The following is an 18403-nucleotide window of genomic DNA, read 5'->3' as shown; positions in this document are numbered from 1 at the left end:
GTATTTATAAATGGTGATCATATCCCCCCCCTTATGTATTTATACATGGTGATCATATCCCCCCTTATGTATTTATACATGGAGATCATATCCCCCCTTATGTATTTATACATGGTGATCATATCCCCCCCTTATGTATTTATACATGGAGATCATATCCCCCCTTATGTATTTATACATGGAGATCCTATCCCCCCTTATGTATTTATACATGGAGATCATATCCCCCCTTATGTATTTATACATGGAGATCAAATCCCCCCCTTATGTATTTATAAATGGTGATCATATCCCCCCCCTTATGTATTTATACATGGTGATCATATCCCCCCTTATGTATTTATACATGGAGATCATATCCCCCCTTATGTATTTATACATGGAGATCATATCCCCCCCTTATGTATTTATACATGGTGATCATATCCCCCCCTTATGTATTTATACATGGAGATCATATCCCCCCTTATGTATTTATACATGGAGATCAAATCCCCCCTTATGTATTTATACATGGTGATCATATCCCCCCCTTATGTATTTATACATGGTGATCATATCCCCCCTTATGTATTTATACATGGAGATCATATCCCCCCTTATGTATTTATACATGGAGATCATATCCCCCCTTATGTATTTATACATGGTGATCATATCCCCCCTTATGTATTTATACATGGAGATCATATCCCCCCTTATGTATTTATACATGGAGATCATATCCCCCCCTTATGTATTTATACATGGTGATCATATCCCCCCTTTATGTATTTATACATGGAGATCATATCCCCCCTTATGTATTTATACATGGAGATCAAATCCCCCCTTATGTATTTATACATGGTGATCATATCCCCCCCTTATGTATTTATACATGGTGATCATATCCCCCCTTATGTATTTATACATGGAGATCATATCCCCCCTTATGTATTTATACATGGAGATCATATCCCCCCTTATGTATTTATACATGGAGATCATATCCCCCCCCTTATGTATTTATACATGGTGATCATATCCCCCCCTTATGTATTTATACATGGAGATCATATCCCCCCTTATGTATTTATACATGGAGATCATATCCCCCCCCTTATGTATTTATACATGGAGATCATATCCCCCCCCTTATGTATTTATACATGGAGATCATATCCCCCCCTTATGTATTTATACATGGAGATCATATCCCCCCCCTTATGTATTTATACATGGTGATCATATCCCCCCTTATGTATTTATACATGGAGATCATATCCCCCCTTATGTATTTATACATGGAGATCATATCCCCCCCTTATGTATTTATACATGGTGATCATATCCCCCCCTTATGTATTTATACATGGAGATCATATCCCCCCTTATGTATTTATACATGGAGATCAAATCCCCCCTTATGTATTTATACATGGTGATCATATCCCCCCCTTATGTATTTATACATGGTGATCATATCCCCCCTTATGTATTTATACATGGAGATCATATCCCCCCTTATGTATTTATACATGGAGATCATATCCCCCCTTATGTATTTATACATGGTGATCATATCCCCCCTTATGTATTTATACATGGAGATCATATCCCCCCTTATGTATTTATACATGGAGATCATATCCCCCCCTTATGTATTTATACATGGTGATCATATCCCCCCTTTATGTATTTATACATGGAGATCATATCCCCCCTTATGTATTTATACATGGAGATCAAATCCCCCCTTATGTATTTATACATGGTGATCATATCCCCCCCTTATGTATTTATACATGGTGATCATATCCCCCCTTATGTATTTATACATGGAGATCATATCCCCCCTTATGTATTTATACATGGAGATCATATCCCCCCTTATGTATTTATACATGGAGATCATATCCCCCCCCTTATGTATTTATACATGGTGATCATATCCCCCCCTTATGTATTTATACATGGAGATCATATCCCCCCTTATGTATTTATACATGGAGATCATATCCCCCCCCTTATGTATTTATACATGGAGATCATATCCCCCCCCTTATGTATTTATACATGGAGATCATATCCCCCCCTTATGTATTTATACATGGAGATCATATCCCCCCCCTTATGTATTTATACATGGTGATCATATCCCCCCTTATGTATTTATACATGGAGATCATATCCCCCCCTTATGTATTTATACATGGTGATCATATCCCCCCTTATGTATTTATACATGGAGATCATATCCCCCCTTATGTATTTATACATGGTGATCATATCCCCCCTTATGCATTTATACATGGAGATCATATCCCCCCCCTTATGTATTTATACATGGTGATCATATCCCCCCTTATGTATTTATACATGGAGATCCTATCCCCCCTTATGTATTTATACATGGAGATCAAATCCCCCCTTATGAATTTATACATGGTGATCATATCCCCCCTTATGTATTTATACATGGTGATCATATCCCCCCCTTATGTATTTATACATGGAGATCATATCCCCCCTTATGTATTTATACATGGAGATCATATCCCCCCCTTATGTATTTATACATGGAGATCCTATCCCCCCCTTATGTATTTATACATGGAGATCATATCCCCCCTTATGTATTTATACATGGAGATCAAATCCCCCCCTTATGTATTTATACATGGTGATCATATCCCCCCCCCCTTATGTATTTATACATGGTGATCATATCCCCCTTAGGTATTTATACATGGAGATCATATCCCCCCTTATGTATTTATACATGGTGATCATATCCCCCCCTTATGTATTTATACATGGAGATCATATCCCCCCTTATGTATTTATACATGGAGATCAAATCCCCCCTTATGTATTTATACATGGTGATCATATCCCCCCTTATGTATTTATACATGGAGATCAAATCCCCCCTTATGTATTTATACATGGAGATCATATCCCCCCTTATGTATTTATACATGGAGATCAAATCCCCCCCTTATGTATTTATACATGGTGATCATATCCCCCCCCTTATGTATTTATACATGGAGATCATATCCCCCCCTTATGTATTTATACATGGAGATCATATCCCCCCTTATGTATTTATACATGGAGATCATATCCCCCCTTATATATTTATACATGGAGATCATATCCCCCCTTATGTATTTATACATGGAGATCATATCCCCCCTTATGTATTTATACATGGAGATCATATCTCCCCTTATGTATTTATACATGGTGATCATATCCCCCCCCCTTATGTATTTATACATGGTGATCATATCCCCCCTTATGTATTTATACATGGAGATCATATCCCCCCCCTTATGTATTTATACATGGTGATCATATCCCCCCCTTATGTATTTATACATGGTGATCATATCCCCCCTTATGTATTTATACATGGAGATCATATCCCCCCTTATGTATTTATACATGGAGATCATATCCCCCCCCTTATGTATTTATACATGGAGATCATATCCTCCCTTATGTATTTATACATGGTGATCATATCCCCCCCTTATGTATTTATATATGGTGATCATATCCTACCCCTTATGTATTTATACATGGAGATCATATCCCCCCTTATGTATTTATACATGGAGATCATATCCACCCTTATGTATTTATACATGGAGATCATATCCCCCCCTTATGTATTTATACATGGTGATCATATCCCCCCCCTTATGTATTTATACATGGAGATCATATCCCCCCTTATGTATTTATACATGGAGATCATACCCCCCCTTATGTATTTATACATGGAGATCATATCCCCCCTTATGTATTTATACATGGAGATCATATCCCCCTTATGTATTTATACATGGAGATCATATCCCCCCCTTATGTATTTATACATGGAGATCATATCCTCCCTTATGTATTTATACATGGTGATCATATCCCCCCCTTATGTATTTATATATGGTGATCATATCCCCCCCCTTATGTATTTATACATGGAGATCATATCCCCCCTTATGTATTTATACATGTTGATCATATCCCCCCTTATGTATTTATACATGGAGAACATATCCCCCCTTATGTATTTATACATGGAGATCATATCCCCCCTTATGTATTTATACATGGAGATCATATCCCCCCTTATGTATTTATACATGGAGATCATATCCCCCTTATGTATTTATACATGGAGATCATATCCCCCCCTTATGTATTTATACATGGAGATCATATCCCCCCTTAATCTCCTCTTCTCAGGAGAGAATAAATTCAGTTCCTCTAATCTCTCCTCATAGCTGAGCTCCTCCATGCCTCTTATCAGTTTGGTTGCCCTTCTCTGCACTTTCTCCAGTTCCCCGATATCCTTTCTGAGAACTGGAGCCCAAAACTGAACTGCATATTCCAGATGAGATCTTACTAATGACTTATACAGATGATATCTCAGTAATGATTGTACAGGGAAATGTTGCTAAAGGTGTAGCTAGCCTTTACAGGTCCAAAACACAGTCATGTGAGGGAGGGGCTTCATGTGAGGGAGGGGCTTCATGTGGGGGATGGGCTTCATGTGAGGGAGGGGCTTCCTTTTCGCTCGGTCAGTTGAAGCCATGGGTCTTATTTTGAACAGCGGGTTAATGATATCATACCATGGCTTCAGCTGACTGAGTGAAAAGGAAGCCCAGCAAAAGGGAGCATCAATGGGTGGATTGGGGTGAAAGCTTTAAAGAGAACACAGTCACTTACCCCTGAATGATGGATTTATCCCTGAATGATGGATTTATCCCTGAGTGATGGCTCGGTCTGGAAGATCTCTGTTGGGTGAGCTGACCCTTTAGTGGTTGGGTGAGCTGACTCTTTAGTGGTTCCATGTTTGTCTATTGGAGATTTTTGCATTGTATTTTATCTCATTATTTTTCATTCCGGGTGTAATTCTTGTTCTTGTCTGTATTTTCCTTTTTTGCTTCTTTCACAATTTCGGATTCATCTTTGCTCTTTCCTCTCTATCTGTGCCTTCCCTTTGTCCTGCACACATTGTGCTCTAATACACTCCACTACATTCATTATAATTCCTTGTTATGGGGATAATGGGGGTTATCCTCATAATTCTATCACGTTTTCCCATAGGTGGCTCTCCACTACAGGACTCTCAGTTCCTTGTTCACAGCTTAGAGGGGCACAGCGATATTATAACGGCTGTCCTCGTCCATGACAGATATATCATTTCTGGGAGGTGAGACGGGCAGCTGATATTTGGATATACATTGAGAGGTCTATATGTAAAAGTCATGCAAAGTATGAAATCTGCACTCATTCACCTCACCCACTTCCATCCATCAGGGAACACCGGCGTTCAGCTTCGGCCTCTGACAGCTGCTTCACTAATGATTATTACAAACACCGGATGAGGCTCCAGTAACGATCCTTGGAATCCTTCATTACAGGCGTACCCCACTTTTAAGTACACAATGGGACCAGAGCGTGTATGTGAAAGGAAAATGTACTTAAAGTGAAGCAACACTCTTTTTCACTTCTCAATACATGTAAATAAACTAGCTCTATAGGAGATCTTGGTCAGCTTGACGTGGTACTGCACCCCAGTTTTTAACATTGGCATCTATGGGAAATATTGGTCAGCTTGACATGGCTCTGCTTCTGAACCATAAGTGACAGGGACACCAAACTTAAGGAGAATGTTAAGGGGACCCAGGACTGCGACATGGTAGATTACCTAGGCAAGCTGCTCTACCCCAAAATCAGATATGTTGTAGTCCTGGGTCCCCTCTCTGTGCTCCCCAAGTTTGGTGTCCCTGTCACTTATGGTTTAGGAACAGAGCCATTTCAAGCTGACCAATATTTCCCATAGACGCCATCGTTAAGGAAGGGGAGCCGGAAGTGGAGCAGTGCCATGTCAACCTGACCAATATTTCCCATAGACGTCATCATTAAAGAAGGGGAGCAGTGCCATGTCAAGCTGTCCAATATTTCCCATAGACGCCATCATTAAAGAAGGGGAGCAGTGCCATGTCAAGCTGTCCAATATTTCCCATAGACGCCATAATTAAAGAAGGGGAGCAGTGCCATGTCAAGCTGTCCAATATTTCCCATAGACGCCATAATTAAAGAAGGGGAGCAGTGCCATGTCAACCTGACCAATATTTCCCATAGACGCCATCATTAAAGAAGGGGAGCAGTGCCATGTCAAGCTGTCCAATATTTCCCATAGACGCCATCATTAAAGAAGGGGAGCAGTGCCATGTCAAGCTGTCCAATATTTCCCATAGACGCCATCATTAAAGAAGGGGAGCAGTGCCATGTCAAGCTGTCCAATATTTCCCATAAACCAAGGCTCAAATTTAAAGTCCTAAACTACTAGCCAGGCCTTAAGGGTTACTCGCCACCAGTTGCCCCACCCAACTCCTACCCTGCCCCGCCCCTAATTCCACCCCTAAACACGCCCTCATAAATGATCTCCTAAAATTACACTGTTAAAGCGGAGTTCTGGCCACAAAATCGACATAATCAATTTTGTGGCCATCTGCTTGCTTTTCTTTACCTGCAAAGGAAATGGATAGTTAGGATTTTTTTTGTTTTACTTACCTTGTTATTGTAGAAAGAAATACTCACCTTTCTTCCACTTCTTCCCTCTGCGGCCGCGGCCCGCGCCGTCACTTCCGGTTTGCAATGATTCCTGGGAGCTGAACGTCATCGCTCCCAGGAATCAATTTGACGGCCCTGGCCCCGTTCGTCACATGGAGGAATGCGGCGCCGCACCGGAAGTGACGAGAGGGGCCGGTGAAGGCGCATTCTGGGAGAAGAGGACACAGAAGAGGACGCAGAAGAGGATCGCGCCGGCTTCAGTTGCCCACAACAGAGATAGCAACGCTGGAGAAGAAAATTTAAAAGTGAGTATTTCTTGCAGGTAAGTGCGGACCGGGACAGATCAGAGGCTAGCCATTGTGGAATGTACTAGCCCTGACTGTCCCGGGGGTATTTTCATTGAAAATTTTTTTTTGTGGCCGGAAATCCACTTTAAATGTTTTTGCATCAATGCAGAAGTTACAAAAAAAATATTTATAACAACGTTTTCAGTGCCCATCAGTGCAGCCTCATCAGTGCCCATCACTGCAGCCTCATCAGTGCCCATCAAGGGTCTGGAGGGCGGGGGGCTGAAGAGCATGGGGGGGGCTGAAGAGCACTAAGGGGCTGGAGGGGGGGCTAATAGCACTGGGGGGGGCTGGAATTGGGGGGGGACTGAAGAGCTCTGGGGGGCTGGAGGGGGGGGCTGAAGAGCACTGGGGGGCTGGAGGGGGGGCTGAAGAGCACTGGGGGCTAGAGAGGGGGGCTGTAGAGCATTAGGGGGGCTGGAGGGGGGGGACTGAAGAGCACTAAGGGGCTGGAGGGGGGGGGCTGAAGAGCACTGGGGGGCTGAAGAGCACTGGGGGGCTGGAGGGTGGGGGCTGAAGAGCACTGGGGGGCTGGAGGGGGAGGGGCTGAAGAGCACTGGGGGGCTGGAGGGGGGGCTGAAGAGCACTGGGGGGCTGAAGGGGGGCTTAAGAGCACTGGGGGGCTAGAGAGGGGGGGCTGAAGAGCACTGGGAGGGTTGAAGAGCACTAAGGGGCTTTAGAGGGGGGGGCTGTACAGCACTGGGGGGGCCAGCAAAAGAAAAAAATAAGTTGGAATAGGAGGAGCGGTGGGGCGGCTGCATATAGAGGAATTGATCTTTCCATATTCCACCTGCAGAGAGGAGAATCAGGCATCCAACTGCTGCAGTAGTAATATGGAAAAATCAATTCCTCTATATGCAGCCGCCCCACCGTTTCTCCTATCCAGTCACACAGGGAGGCTGCTAAATCCTTGGACACTCGCCTGCTTCCAGCCCCTGCGAGCAGACCGAGGGAGCAGCTGCCTTAACATGAGATGATCGGCGCGAGTACCGGCTTGACCCCCCTCCATTGGTATGTCACTGCTGGCCGGATAATGTCAGAGCGGCGGATCATCCCACTGTAACAGCTTTAATTGTAATTGCCGGGCGCTCGCCGACACACACAGTCCCGCCTCCTAGCCCGCCTTCTTTGATAGACGTCACACATCCCGGTTGGCCAGGTGTTCTGTCTATCAAAGAAGCCGGGCTAGGAGGCGGGACTGTGTGTGTCAGCGAGCACCTGGCAATTACAAATAAAGCTGTTACAGTGGGATGATCCGCCACTCTGACATTATCCGATCCTTCGGCTGGCCGGCTTTCCTCTCCTCTCTTCCCCTGAGCGGCTCCCGGACCTCGCCCTACATAATTTTACTCTCACAAAATGCGAGCGGGCGAGTGGAAAATTTGAGGGCTGCCATAGACGCCATTGTTAAAGAAGGGGAGCCGTGCCATGTCAAACTGTCCAATATTTCCCATAGATGCCAATGTGTCCGTAGTCGGGAGTGTATATACAGTGAGGGTACGTAAAGCGGGGTCAGCCTGTACATCAAATGGGTAAAAAAATCCACCTCTTTAGCCATGCAGACACGTTTCATGCGCTCTGAGCCTTACTCATCGCTACCGCAGCTAAAAGTAAGACCTGGATGAGTCAGATGGACTTGTGTCTTTTTTCAACCTAACCATGTAAGTGACTGAAACGCGTCAGCTGTTTTTTACCCATTTGACGTAATAAAGGATACCAAGGATCTTTACTGGAGTGCCGGGCTGTGTTTGTAATAACCTATTTATAAAAGGTTGCAGCCGGGGTTTGGGTACATGGATAGGTCCAGGCGTAATTCTCTGCCTAAGTGTGCAGGATATAGACTGCTGCCAGCAACCTGTCCAAGTCAATGACAGACACAAATATGCAGCTGCTGTACAGCTCGACAGGTGTGCTGACGCGTTTTAGCTGCTCTGGTCTTTACTTATAGCCACTAATAGCTATGAGTAAGGCCTGGAGTGGCCGAAAAGTGCCAGTGTACCCTTCCAGCTGTTTTTTTAGCCATTTTGATGTAATAAAGCAGTGATCTCCAAACTCCCTTTGCTTGCCCTTGGCACGTTTCCTCCCACTGCCATAATAGGGAATAATTCCTATTACTGTCATCAACAAGAGGGTACTATTCCCCCTACTGACACCAATGATGGGGCACTATTCCCCCCACTGATACCAATAATGGGGCACTATTCCTCCTACTGACACCAATAATGGGGTACTATTCCCCCTACTGACACCAATGATGGGGCACTATTCCCCCCACTGATACCAATAATGGGGCACTATTCCTCCTACTGACACCAATAATGGGGTACTATTCCCCCTACTGACACCAATGATGGGGCACTATTCCTCCCACTGACACCAATGATGGGACACTATTCCTCCCACTGACACCAATGATGGGGCACTATTCCTCCCACTGACACCAATGATGGGGCTCTATTCCTCCCACTGACACCAATGATGGGACACTATTCTTCCCACTGACACCAATGATGGGGCACTATTCCCCCTACTGATACCAATGATGGGGCACTATTCCCCCTACTGATACCAATAATGGGGTACTATTCCTCCCACTGACACCAATGATGGGGTACTATTCCTCCCACTGATACCAATGATGGGACACTATTCCTCCCACTGACACCAATGATGGGGCACTATTCCTCCCACTGACACCAATGATGGGACACTATTCCTCTTACTGACACCAATGATGGGGCACTATTCCTCCCACTGACACCAATGATGGGGCACTATTCCTCCCACTGACACCAATGATGGGACACTATTCCTCCCACTGACACCAATGATGGGACACTATTTCTTCCACTGATACCAATGATGGGACACTATTCCTCCCACTGACACTAATGATGGGACACTATTCCTCCCACTAATACCCAATGATGGGGCACTATTCCTTCCACTAATACCCAATGATGGGGCACTATTCCTCACACTAATACCCAATGATGGGGCACTATTCCTCCCACTGACACCAATGATGGGACACTATTCCTCCCACTGACACCAATGATGGGGCACTATTCCCCCCACTGACACCAATGATGGGGCACTATTCCTCCCACTGACACCAATGATGGGGCACTATTCCCCCTACTGACACCAATGATGGGGCACTATTCCTCCCACTGACACCAATGATGGGACACTATTCCTCCCACTGACACCAATGATGGCGTACTATTCCTCCCACTGACACCAATGATGGGGCACTATTCCTCCCACTGACACCAATGATGGGACACTATCCCTCCCACTGACACCAATGATGGGACACTATTCCTCCCACTGACACCAATGATGGGGCACTATTCCCCCTACTGATACCAATGATGGGGCACTATTCCCCCTACTGATACCAATAATGGGGCACTATTCCTCCCACTGACACCAATGATGGGGTACTATTCCTCCCACTGATACCAATGATGGGACACTATTCCTCCCACTGACACCAATGATGGGGCACTATTCCTCCCACTGACACCAATGATGGGACACTATTCCTCCCACTGACACCAATGATGGGGCACTATTCCTCCCACTGACACCAATGATGGGGCACTATTCCTCCCACTGACACCAATGATGGGACACTATTCCTCCCACTGACACCAATGATGGGGCACTATTCCTCCCACTGACACCAATGATGGGACACTATTCCTCCCACTGACACCAATGATGGGACACTATTCCTCCCACTGACACCAATGATGGGACACTATTCATCCCACTGATACCAATGATGGGACACTATTCCTCCCACTGACACCAATGATGGGGCACTATTCCTCCCACTGACACCAATGATGGGGTACTATTCCTCCCACTGATAACAATGATGGGGCACTATTCCTCCCACTGACACCAATGATGGGGCACTATTTCTCCCACTGACACCAATGATGGGGCACTATTCCTCCCACTGACACCAATGATGGGACACTATTCCTCCCACTGACACCAATGATGGGGCACTATTCCTCCCACTGACACCAATGATGGGACACTATTCCTCCCACTGACACCAATGATGGGACACTATTCCTCCCACTGACACCAATGATGGGGCACTATTCCCCCCACTGACACCAATGATGGGGCACTATTCCTCCCACTGACACCAATGATGGGGCACTATTCCCCCTACTGACACCAATGATGGGGCACTATTCCTCCCACTGACACCAATGATGGGACACTATTCCTCCCACTGACACCAATGATGGGGCACTATTCCTCCCACTGACACCAATGATGGGGCACTATTCCTCCCACTGACACCAATGATAGGACACTATTCCTCCCACTGACACCAATGATGGGGCACTATTCCTCCCACTGACACCAATGATGGGACACTATTCCTCCCACTGACACCAATGATGGGACACTATTCCTCCCACTGATACCAATGATGGGACACTATTCCTCCCACTAATACCCAATGATGGGACACTATTCCCCCCACTGATACCAATGATGGGACACTATTCCTCCCACTGACACCAATGATTGGAAATGATTTATCCTTGTCTAATTTGTTTACATCTCAGAAACCTGAGATTTTACCCCGGGGTGTGTAGACTTTTTATCTCCAGTGAACATGATGACATTCTCCACTCCATGCTTACCATGTCCCTCTTCTCCTCCTATCCTTTCCCTCTACATCTTCTCTCCCTTCTCCCTTTCCCTTGTGACAGTTGGGACACATCGGTGCGTGTGTGGGACGTCTTCTCGGCCTCAGAGTTAAGGACGCTGTGCGGTCACACCGGAGCGGTCACATGCCTGGCGTTGGTCTCACCGTGGGAAGGACAGCCAAGTAAGTGAAAACAATGTAATGGAGAAGATTTGTTGAATGATTTCCTTCCTATTAGAGATGAACTGAAATTTCGGAGTCCGAAACATAACAGCCGAAAATCGTGTTCTCGGCATAGAAAAAAGATGCCAATAATGGTGCCAAAAACGCACGCAATTTTGCAATAATTTTACTGCGATTTTGCCACAATTTCTCCAACAAATTTACTGTGCTTATGGTGTGTTTTTCATAGGTCATGTGACTAAAAAACTGCATTAAAAACCTAACACGGGTGTGTTATTGCTGTGTTTTCAATGCACGGGGATGTGCGTTTTTGGTGCACATTTTTTAACCACTTAAGCCCCGGAGGATTTTCCTGCTCAAAGACCAGGGCCTATTTTGCGATTCGGCACTGCGTGACTTTAACGGGACAATTGCGCGGTCGTGCGACGCTGTACCCCAATGAAATTTACGTCCCTTTTTCCCACAAACAGAGCTTTCTTTTGGTGGTATTTGATCTCCTCTGCGATTTTTACTTTTTGCACTATAAACAAAAAAAGCGACAATTTTGAAATAATAATATTTTTCACATTTTTTTATATGAAATTCCCAAAAAAAATTTAAAAATCAAAATTTCTTAGCATTTTAGGCCAATTTGTTTTCTGCTACATATTTTTGGTAAAAAAAAAAATCACAATAAGCGTATTTTGATTGGTTTGCGCAAAAGTTATCGCGTTTACTAACTAAGGGAAAGATTTTTGTCATTTTTATTGTTTTTTTTTTTCAATCTGCGATTTTTTTTTGCGGGACTGCGACATTGCGGCGGACAGATCGGACCCCTGACTGATATTTTAGACACTTTTGGGGGTACCAGTGACATTACTGAATAAAAATGAAAACCAATACAAATGTGTAAAAGCAGCACTGTGAAAAATAAATGAATAATGTGAAAATATGTAACTGAAAATTACAATGGTGCGCTAATTACTAAATAATCAAACAAACAAAATTGTCCATGAATAACTAAATTGATTGAAGAGGAGTCTATTCCATCTGGGTGTTCCCAAACAAATACGTGCTGAACGAACTCTTGTGAAGTGATCGGTGAATTAACCTCTTACCAAACAAAAGTCCAATGGAGCATGATATAATGCAATAACTGTGTATGGAAGTGACACCCAGTGATAGGAATGGACCCTTACCACATAGGAGAGAAAACGAAGCATATGCTGTGGAACCAGGAAATCCAAACAAACGGCCACACTAGATGAAAAATCCAGAGGGATGGATGGACGGATGCAGCTTCCCAAGATCTTTATGGGCTTCCACAGGTAGAGGTGCCAGCAGGAGGACTACAATAGAAGAAAGGAAGGGACTGATGGTGCACCCATCACTTCACAAGAGTTCGTTCAGCACCTATTTGTTTGGGAACACCTTTTTTCCAGATGGAATAGACTCCTCTTCAATCAATTTAGTTATTCACGGACAATTTTGTTTGTTTGATTATTTAGTAATTAGCGCACCATTGTAATTTTCAGTTACATATTTTCACATTAACCAGTGACATTACTGCAGTAATCAGTGCTATACATATGCACTGTTACTGTAAAAATGACACTGGCAGGGAAGGGGTCAACTTTATTGGTGATCAAGGTATTAAGTGTGTCCCTAGAGGCGTGATTCTAACTGTAAAGGGGCGTGGCTTGTGATGTAACCACAGAGACATACGATCCTACATAGCGGGATCGTATGATCTCTGCTGTTACATCAGGGAATGTCAGCCGCCTGCCTTTCTCCCTCTCCAGCGGGAGATCGCGAGTGGCCAGAGGACATCGGAGCCGCCGGTCACTGGCACAGGGATGCCCGTAAACGAGCGGGGGGCAGGAGCGTGCCTCCGGCGGTGCACGCTCGCCCCCTGCAGGCTCCTGAGTGAGCGGCGTAGTACTACGTCGCTTTGCCAAGGAGGGGCTGACTGCCGCAGTAAATATACCGGCAAGCGGTTAACTGACCAAAAATGCAGCAGATTTTTAACACTGCAACAGATCAGTGTGAAGACATACAAAGAATTTAAAGGGATACGTTTTTCTTGAGCTTTCTTGCGCTAAAGGTGCCGATAATGGCCAACAATAAATTCATATTCTTTTAAATTTATGATATTAATTAACCACTTAAGGACCGCCCCACGTTCATTTACTGCAGAAGGGCGGCCCTTAAAGCGGAGTTCCACTCAAAAGTCAAACTTCCGCTTTAAGTGATCCTGACCCCCAGACACGCCACATTTGGCATGTCATTTTTTTTGGGGGGGGTACCTAGTTTTTCACAGGTACCCGCTCCCACTTCCACTCGGGCCACCTAGGCGGCTTGGGCGGACGCTCTTCTCTTCCCCCCTCCCTCCCTGCAATCTTCTGTGACACATCACAGGTCCCAGACGATTGCCCGTCCATTCAGGACACGCAGAGCGACTCACGCACTCGGTTGTGAAGCCGCAAGCTGTCACAGCCGGGTGCCCACTCTAGAGATGCTGGCTGTGATGGTGCTCACCGTCACTGGGAGTGGGGGACAGATACTTGGGGGACACTGAGGACTTCAAATGGGAGAGTGGTGTTTATCGACAGTGTCTATCAGGAAATGTGAAGATTTGGTCCCACTTTACACTATGAGACCTATAGACTGTTACCATGAAGTCTGTGACACCTAAATAATCATAGCAATACATAGATGTGTATTCCATGTACTTCAATGTAGGAGACGGACAGACTGTCATTGGCAGTATTGTCCTATTGTCTGTTCTGAGGTGTGATGTTTATTGTGTTAAGTCTGTCTGTCCCATTGTTAAATGTTAATGACCTCACATTGTTCTGTCCGGAAGGCTAGATAATTAGTTCAGGTTAATTCTATTTCTGTATACAATTTAATCTGCATATGATAATGTAATCAGGCAGAGGGGTGGGATTGTGTACACTGTATGGGAGTGACTGAGTGGAAAAACTCTTTTTATTGGATTGTGAATTTCATGTCCTGTTCCCAACAAGGTCCACCTGGGCGGTAACCTTGTGGGGGAAAACTGTATAAAAGAGCAGCTGTACCATTAAACCTTCGTAGAATGGTGTTTCAGGTGAATGTTCTAAAGAGAAATATGTTTCACTAACAGTATAGCGGTCTACATAGTTTGGTAGATTAAATGCAAGTTACTGTATAAAACAGTATAGGAACATTAACCACTTAAGCCCAGGAAGGTTTTACCCCCTTAATGACCAGGCCATTTTTTGCGATTCTGCACTGCGTTACTTTAACTGACAATTGAGCGGTCGTGCGACGATGTACCCAAATAAAATTTATGTCCTTTTTTCCCCACAAATAGAGATTTCTTTTGGTGGTATTTGATCACCTGTACGATTTTTATTTTTTTGTGCTATAAACCAAAAGAGAGCGAAAATTTAAAAAAAAGAAAAGAGAATATTTTTTACGTTCTGCTATAAAACATTCCCAATAAAAGAAAATTAAAAAACAAATTTTTTTCATCATTTTTGGCCAATTTGTTTTCTGCTACATATTTTGGTAAAAAAATCCCAATAAGTGTATTTTGATCGGTTTGCGATTGCGTCTACAAACTAAGGGAAAGATTTATGTCATTTTTATTTATTTATTTTTTTACTAGTAGTGGCGTGGCGGCGATCTGCGATTTTTAGCGGGACTGCGACATTGCGGCGGACAGATCCGACCCCTAACTGACATTTTCGGGGGGACGAGCGACATATACAGTGATCAGTGCTAAAATTATGCACTGTTACTGTAATAATGACACTGGCAGGGAAATGGTTAACTCAGGGGCAATTAAAGGAATAAGTGTATGCCTAGGGGGTGTTTTCTAACTGTGAGGGGGATGGGCTTGTGGAATCAACACAGAGACCTCAAAAATTGCCAAGTAAGCCAGAAGGGGAAGAGAATGGGATTTAAATGATGCCCAAAATCATGTAATCAATAGTAACAATGTTAAATAAAAAGTTATATATTTATTATCATAGATTAAAACATCCCCACAAAGTGGGACTCAAATGACAAACGGCTAAAATAACCACATAAGTAATCAAACCCATGTAGCACATCACAGCATGGGCCTGACAGTGTTAGTGCACAGTCTGTTACAGTACCATTGGTTCTTGTCCAAAGCTCCAACGCGTTTCAACTTATCCAAGTCTTCTTCAGGGAATTGCTGGACAGTAGGATAATACTGATAGCTCTGAAATTAAAACATATATTCAAATACATGTATATATGAGAATATAACATACACAAGTGGTCTCACAAAATGGATAGAAAGAATTACAAAAATGACAAAATTGTGCCTGGAATCCATCCAAGCATAGGAATCAAATATTGGGGGGGGGGAGGGTGAGGCAATGGAACCCCCCTCCCCCCCTATACACACACTAGGGGCAAAAAGAACAACCCAGCAGAGAAGAACCCAAACACAAGGGACTAGTTGGTAGCAATACCGGTAAGAGCGCCCTCATCAGATTAAGTACAGTCCAGTATTCACACTATTTTTAAAGCATACATGAATAAATATCATATCGCTCATGAGGGGAATTATGGGAATACCAATCCTAGGCCCACAAATTATACTACATGAAAGAAAAAGAAAAAAGGGGATATACAAAAATACATCACATACCTGTGTGTGGAAAGCAGTGCAGTGGTAAATGCCAGGCCAGGGGTCATACACGTGTTGTCAGTCCAAGTAACAGCAAGCCGGGGTCAGTACACAAGTTATCAGGCAGAGACAAGTCCGTGGAGCAAGCCGGGGTCGGTACACAAGTTACATAGTTACATAGTAGGTGAGGTTGAATAAAGACAATAGTCCATCCAGTTCAACCTGTGTAGGTGTGTGTGGGCGGAGTTCCCCCTGTGTAGGTGTGTGTGGGCGGAGTTCCCCCTGTGTAGGTGTGTGTGGCTGTAATCATCTCTCATACCCCTGAATGTTCTGATCCTTGAGATGTAAGTCTAAGAGTCTTTTGAAAGCCACCATACTTCCCGCAGAAACCACCTCTTGTGGTAGAGAATTCCACAATCTTGTAGCCCTAACAGTAAAGAACCCCCCACGTTGCCTGAGGTTAAAACGCTTCTCCTCTAATCGCATTGTATGTCCTCGAGTCCTCATGGAATCCCTTCGACTGAACAGCTTTTTTTCTATGCTGAGATCCCCATTGAGATATTTAAAAATTGCTATCATGTCCCCTTTCAGGAGTCTCTACACCAGGGAGAATAAATCGAGCGATTACAGACGCTTTTCATAATTAAGGTCCTCCAATCCCCTAATTAGTTTAGTTGCCCTTCTCTGGACTCTCTCCAGCTCCAACACATCCCTCCTGAGGACTGGCGACCAGAACTGGACAGAATACTCCAGATGCGGTCGGACCAGAGTTTTATAAAGTGGAAGGATTATAGTCTTATCTCTGGAATACATCCCTTTCTTTATGCATGCTAATATTCTGCTGGCTTTGGAAGCTGCCGCTTGACATTGCATGCTGTTGCCTAATCTATCATCAACAAAGACTCCCAGATCCTTCTCCATTTTTGATTCCCCCAAGGGTTCCCCTCCTAACGTGTATTGTGTTTTTATGTTTTTAGTCCCCAAGTGCAAAACCTTACACTTCTCCACGTTAAACCTCATTTGCCATGTCGTTGCCCACTCTGTTATTTTGTCCAGGTCATTCTGTAGGATATCTGCTTCATGCTGTGCAGTTATTGCCCTGCCCAATTTTGTGTCATCTGCAAAAACTGATATCGAACTCCTGATCCCGTCCTCAATGCTGTTTATGAATAAATTGAACAAGGTTGGTCCCAGGACTGAGCCTTGGGGGACCCCGCTTACTACCTCAGACCAGTCTGAGTATGCGCTGTTTATTACCACCCTTTGGACACGCCCTTTTAGCCAGTTCCGTATTCAAGAGCAAACCCTGCTGTCGATACCTGCAGACCTTATTTTATAAATTAAGCGCTTGTGGGGAACTGTATCAAACGCCTTAGCGAAATCTAGGTACACCACATCCACTGGTCTCCCCCTATCCAGGTACACCACATCCACTGGTCTGCCCCTATCTAGCTCACAGCTCACCTCCTCATCCTCAAGTTATCAGGCAGAAGCAGATCCGTGGAGCAAACCAGGGTCGGTACACAGGTTATCAGGCAGAGACAAGTCCGTGGAGCAAACCAGGGTCGGTACACAGGTTATCAGGCAGAGACAAGTCCGTGGAGCAAGCCGGGGTCACAACAGGAAACAGGACACAGGTCAAAGGTACAGGAAGCTGACGATAATCCAGCGCCCGATGAGAGGGTGAGCGATCCTTAAGAGGAGGCTGGGTTGGTACAATGTGCGTCATGACGCACGCGCATGCGCACTCTCCTAGATGGATCGTAGGCTGCACAGCGGCGTCTGGGTCCCTGACAGACTCCTAGTCATATAAAGTACAGCTTTGTGTCCCTGTGGGGGCGAGGATACAGATGGAGCCCAATCTAGCCCCTAAATAGGAGGAACACAGGAGCTCTGTGCTGATTCCTGAGAGAACAACGGTCTGCCCTGTTTACAACAGCAGACCGCCATTCTCTCTCCACAGGGAGCGATCGCGGG

At 44.5% G+C, this 18403-nt stretch overlaps 1 protein-coding gene across 1 annotated transcript in view; it reads left to right on the top strand.

Annotated features, from left to right (window-relative positions):
* The window catches only part of LOC309563082 (NACHT domain- and WD repeat-containing protein 1-like), a 220966-nt gene that overhangs the window by 37519 nt on the left and 165044 nt on the right, over positions 1–18403 (top strand). The window contains exons 5-6 of the mRNA XM_082267388.1: positions 5107–5212; positions 11678–11796. Of these exons, the coding sequence (XP_082123514.1) occupies positions 5107–5212; positions 11678–11796 (225 nt within the window). The remainder of the gene's footprint in view (positions 1–5106; positions 5213–11677; positions 11797–18403) is intronic.

Source organism: Pelophylax lessonae, assembly GCF_965119305.1.
Source record: "Pelophylax lessonae genome assembly, chromosome: 9".
NCBI classification, from domain to species: domain Eukaryota; kingdom Metazoa; phylum Chordata; class Amphibia; order Anura; family Ranidae; genus Pelophylax; species Pelophylax lessonae.
This window is presented reverse-complemented; position numbering and strand designations above follow the sequence as displayed.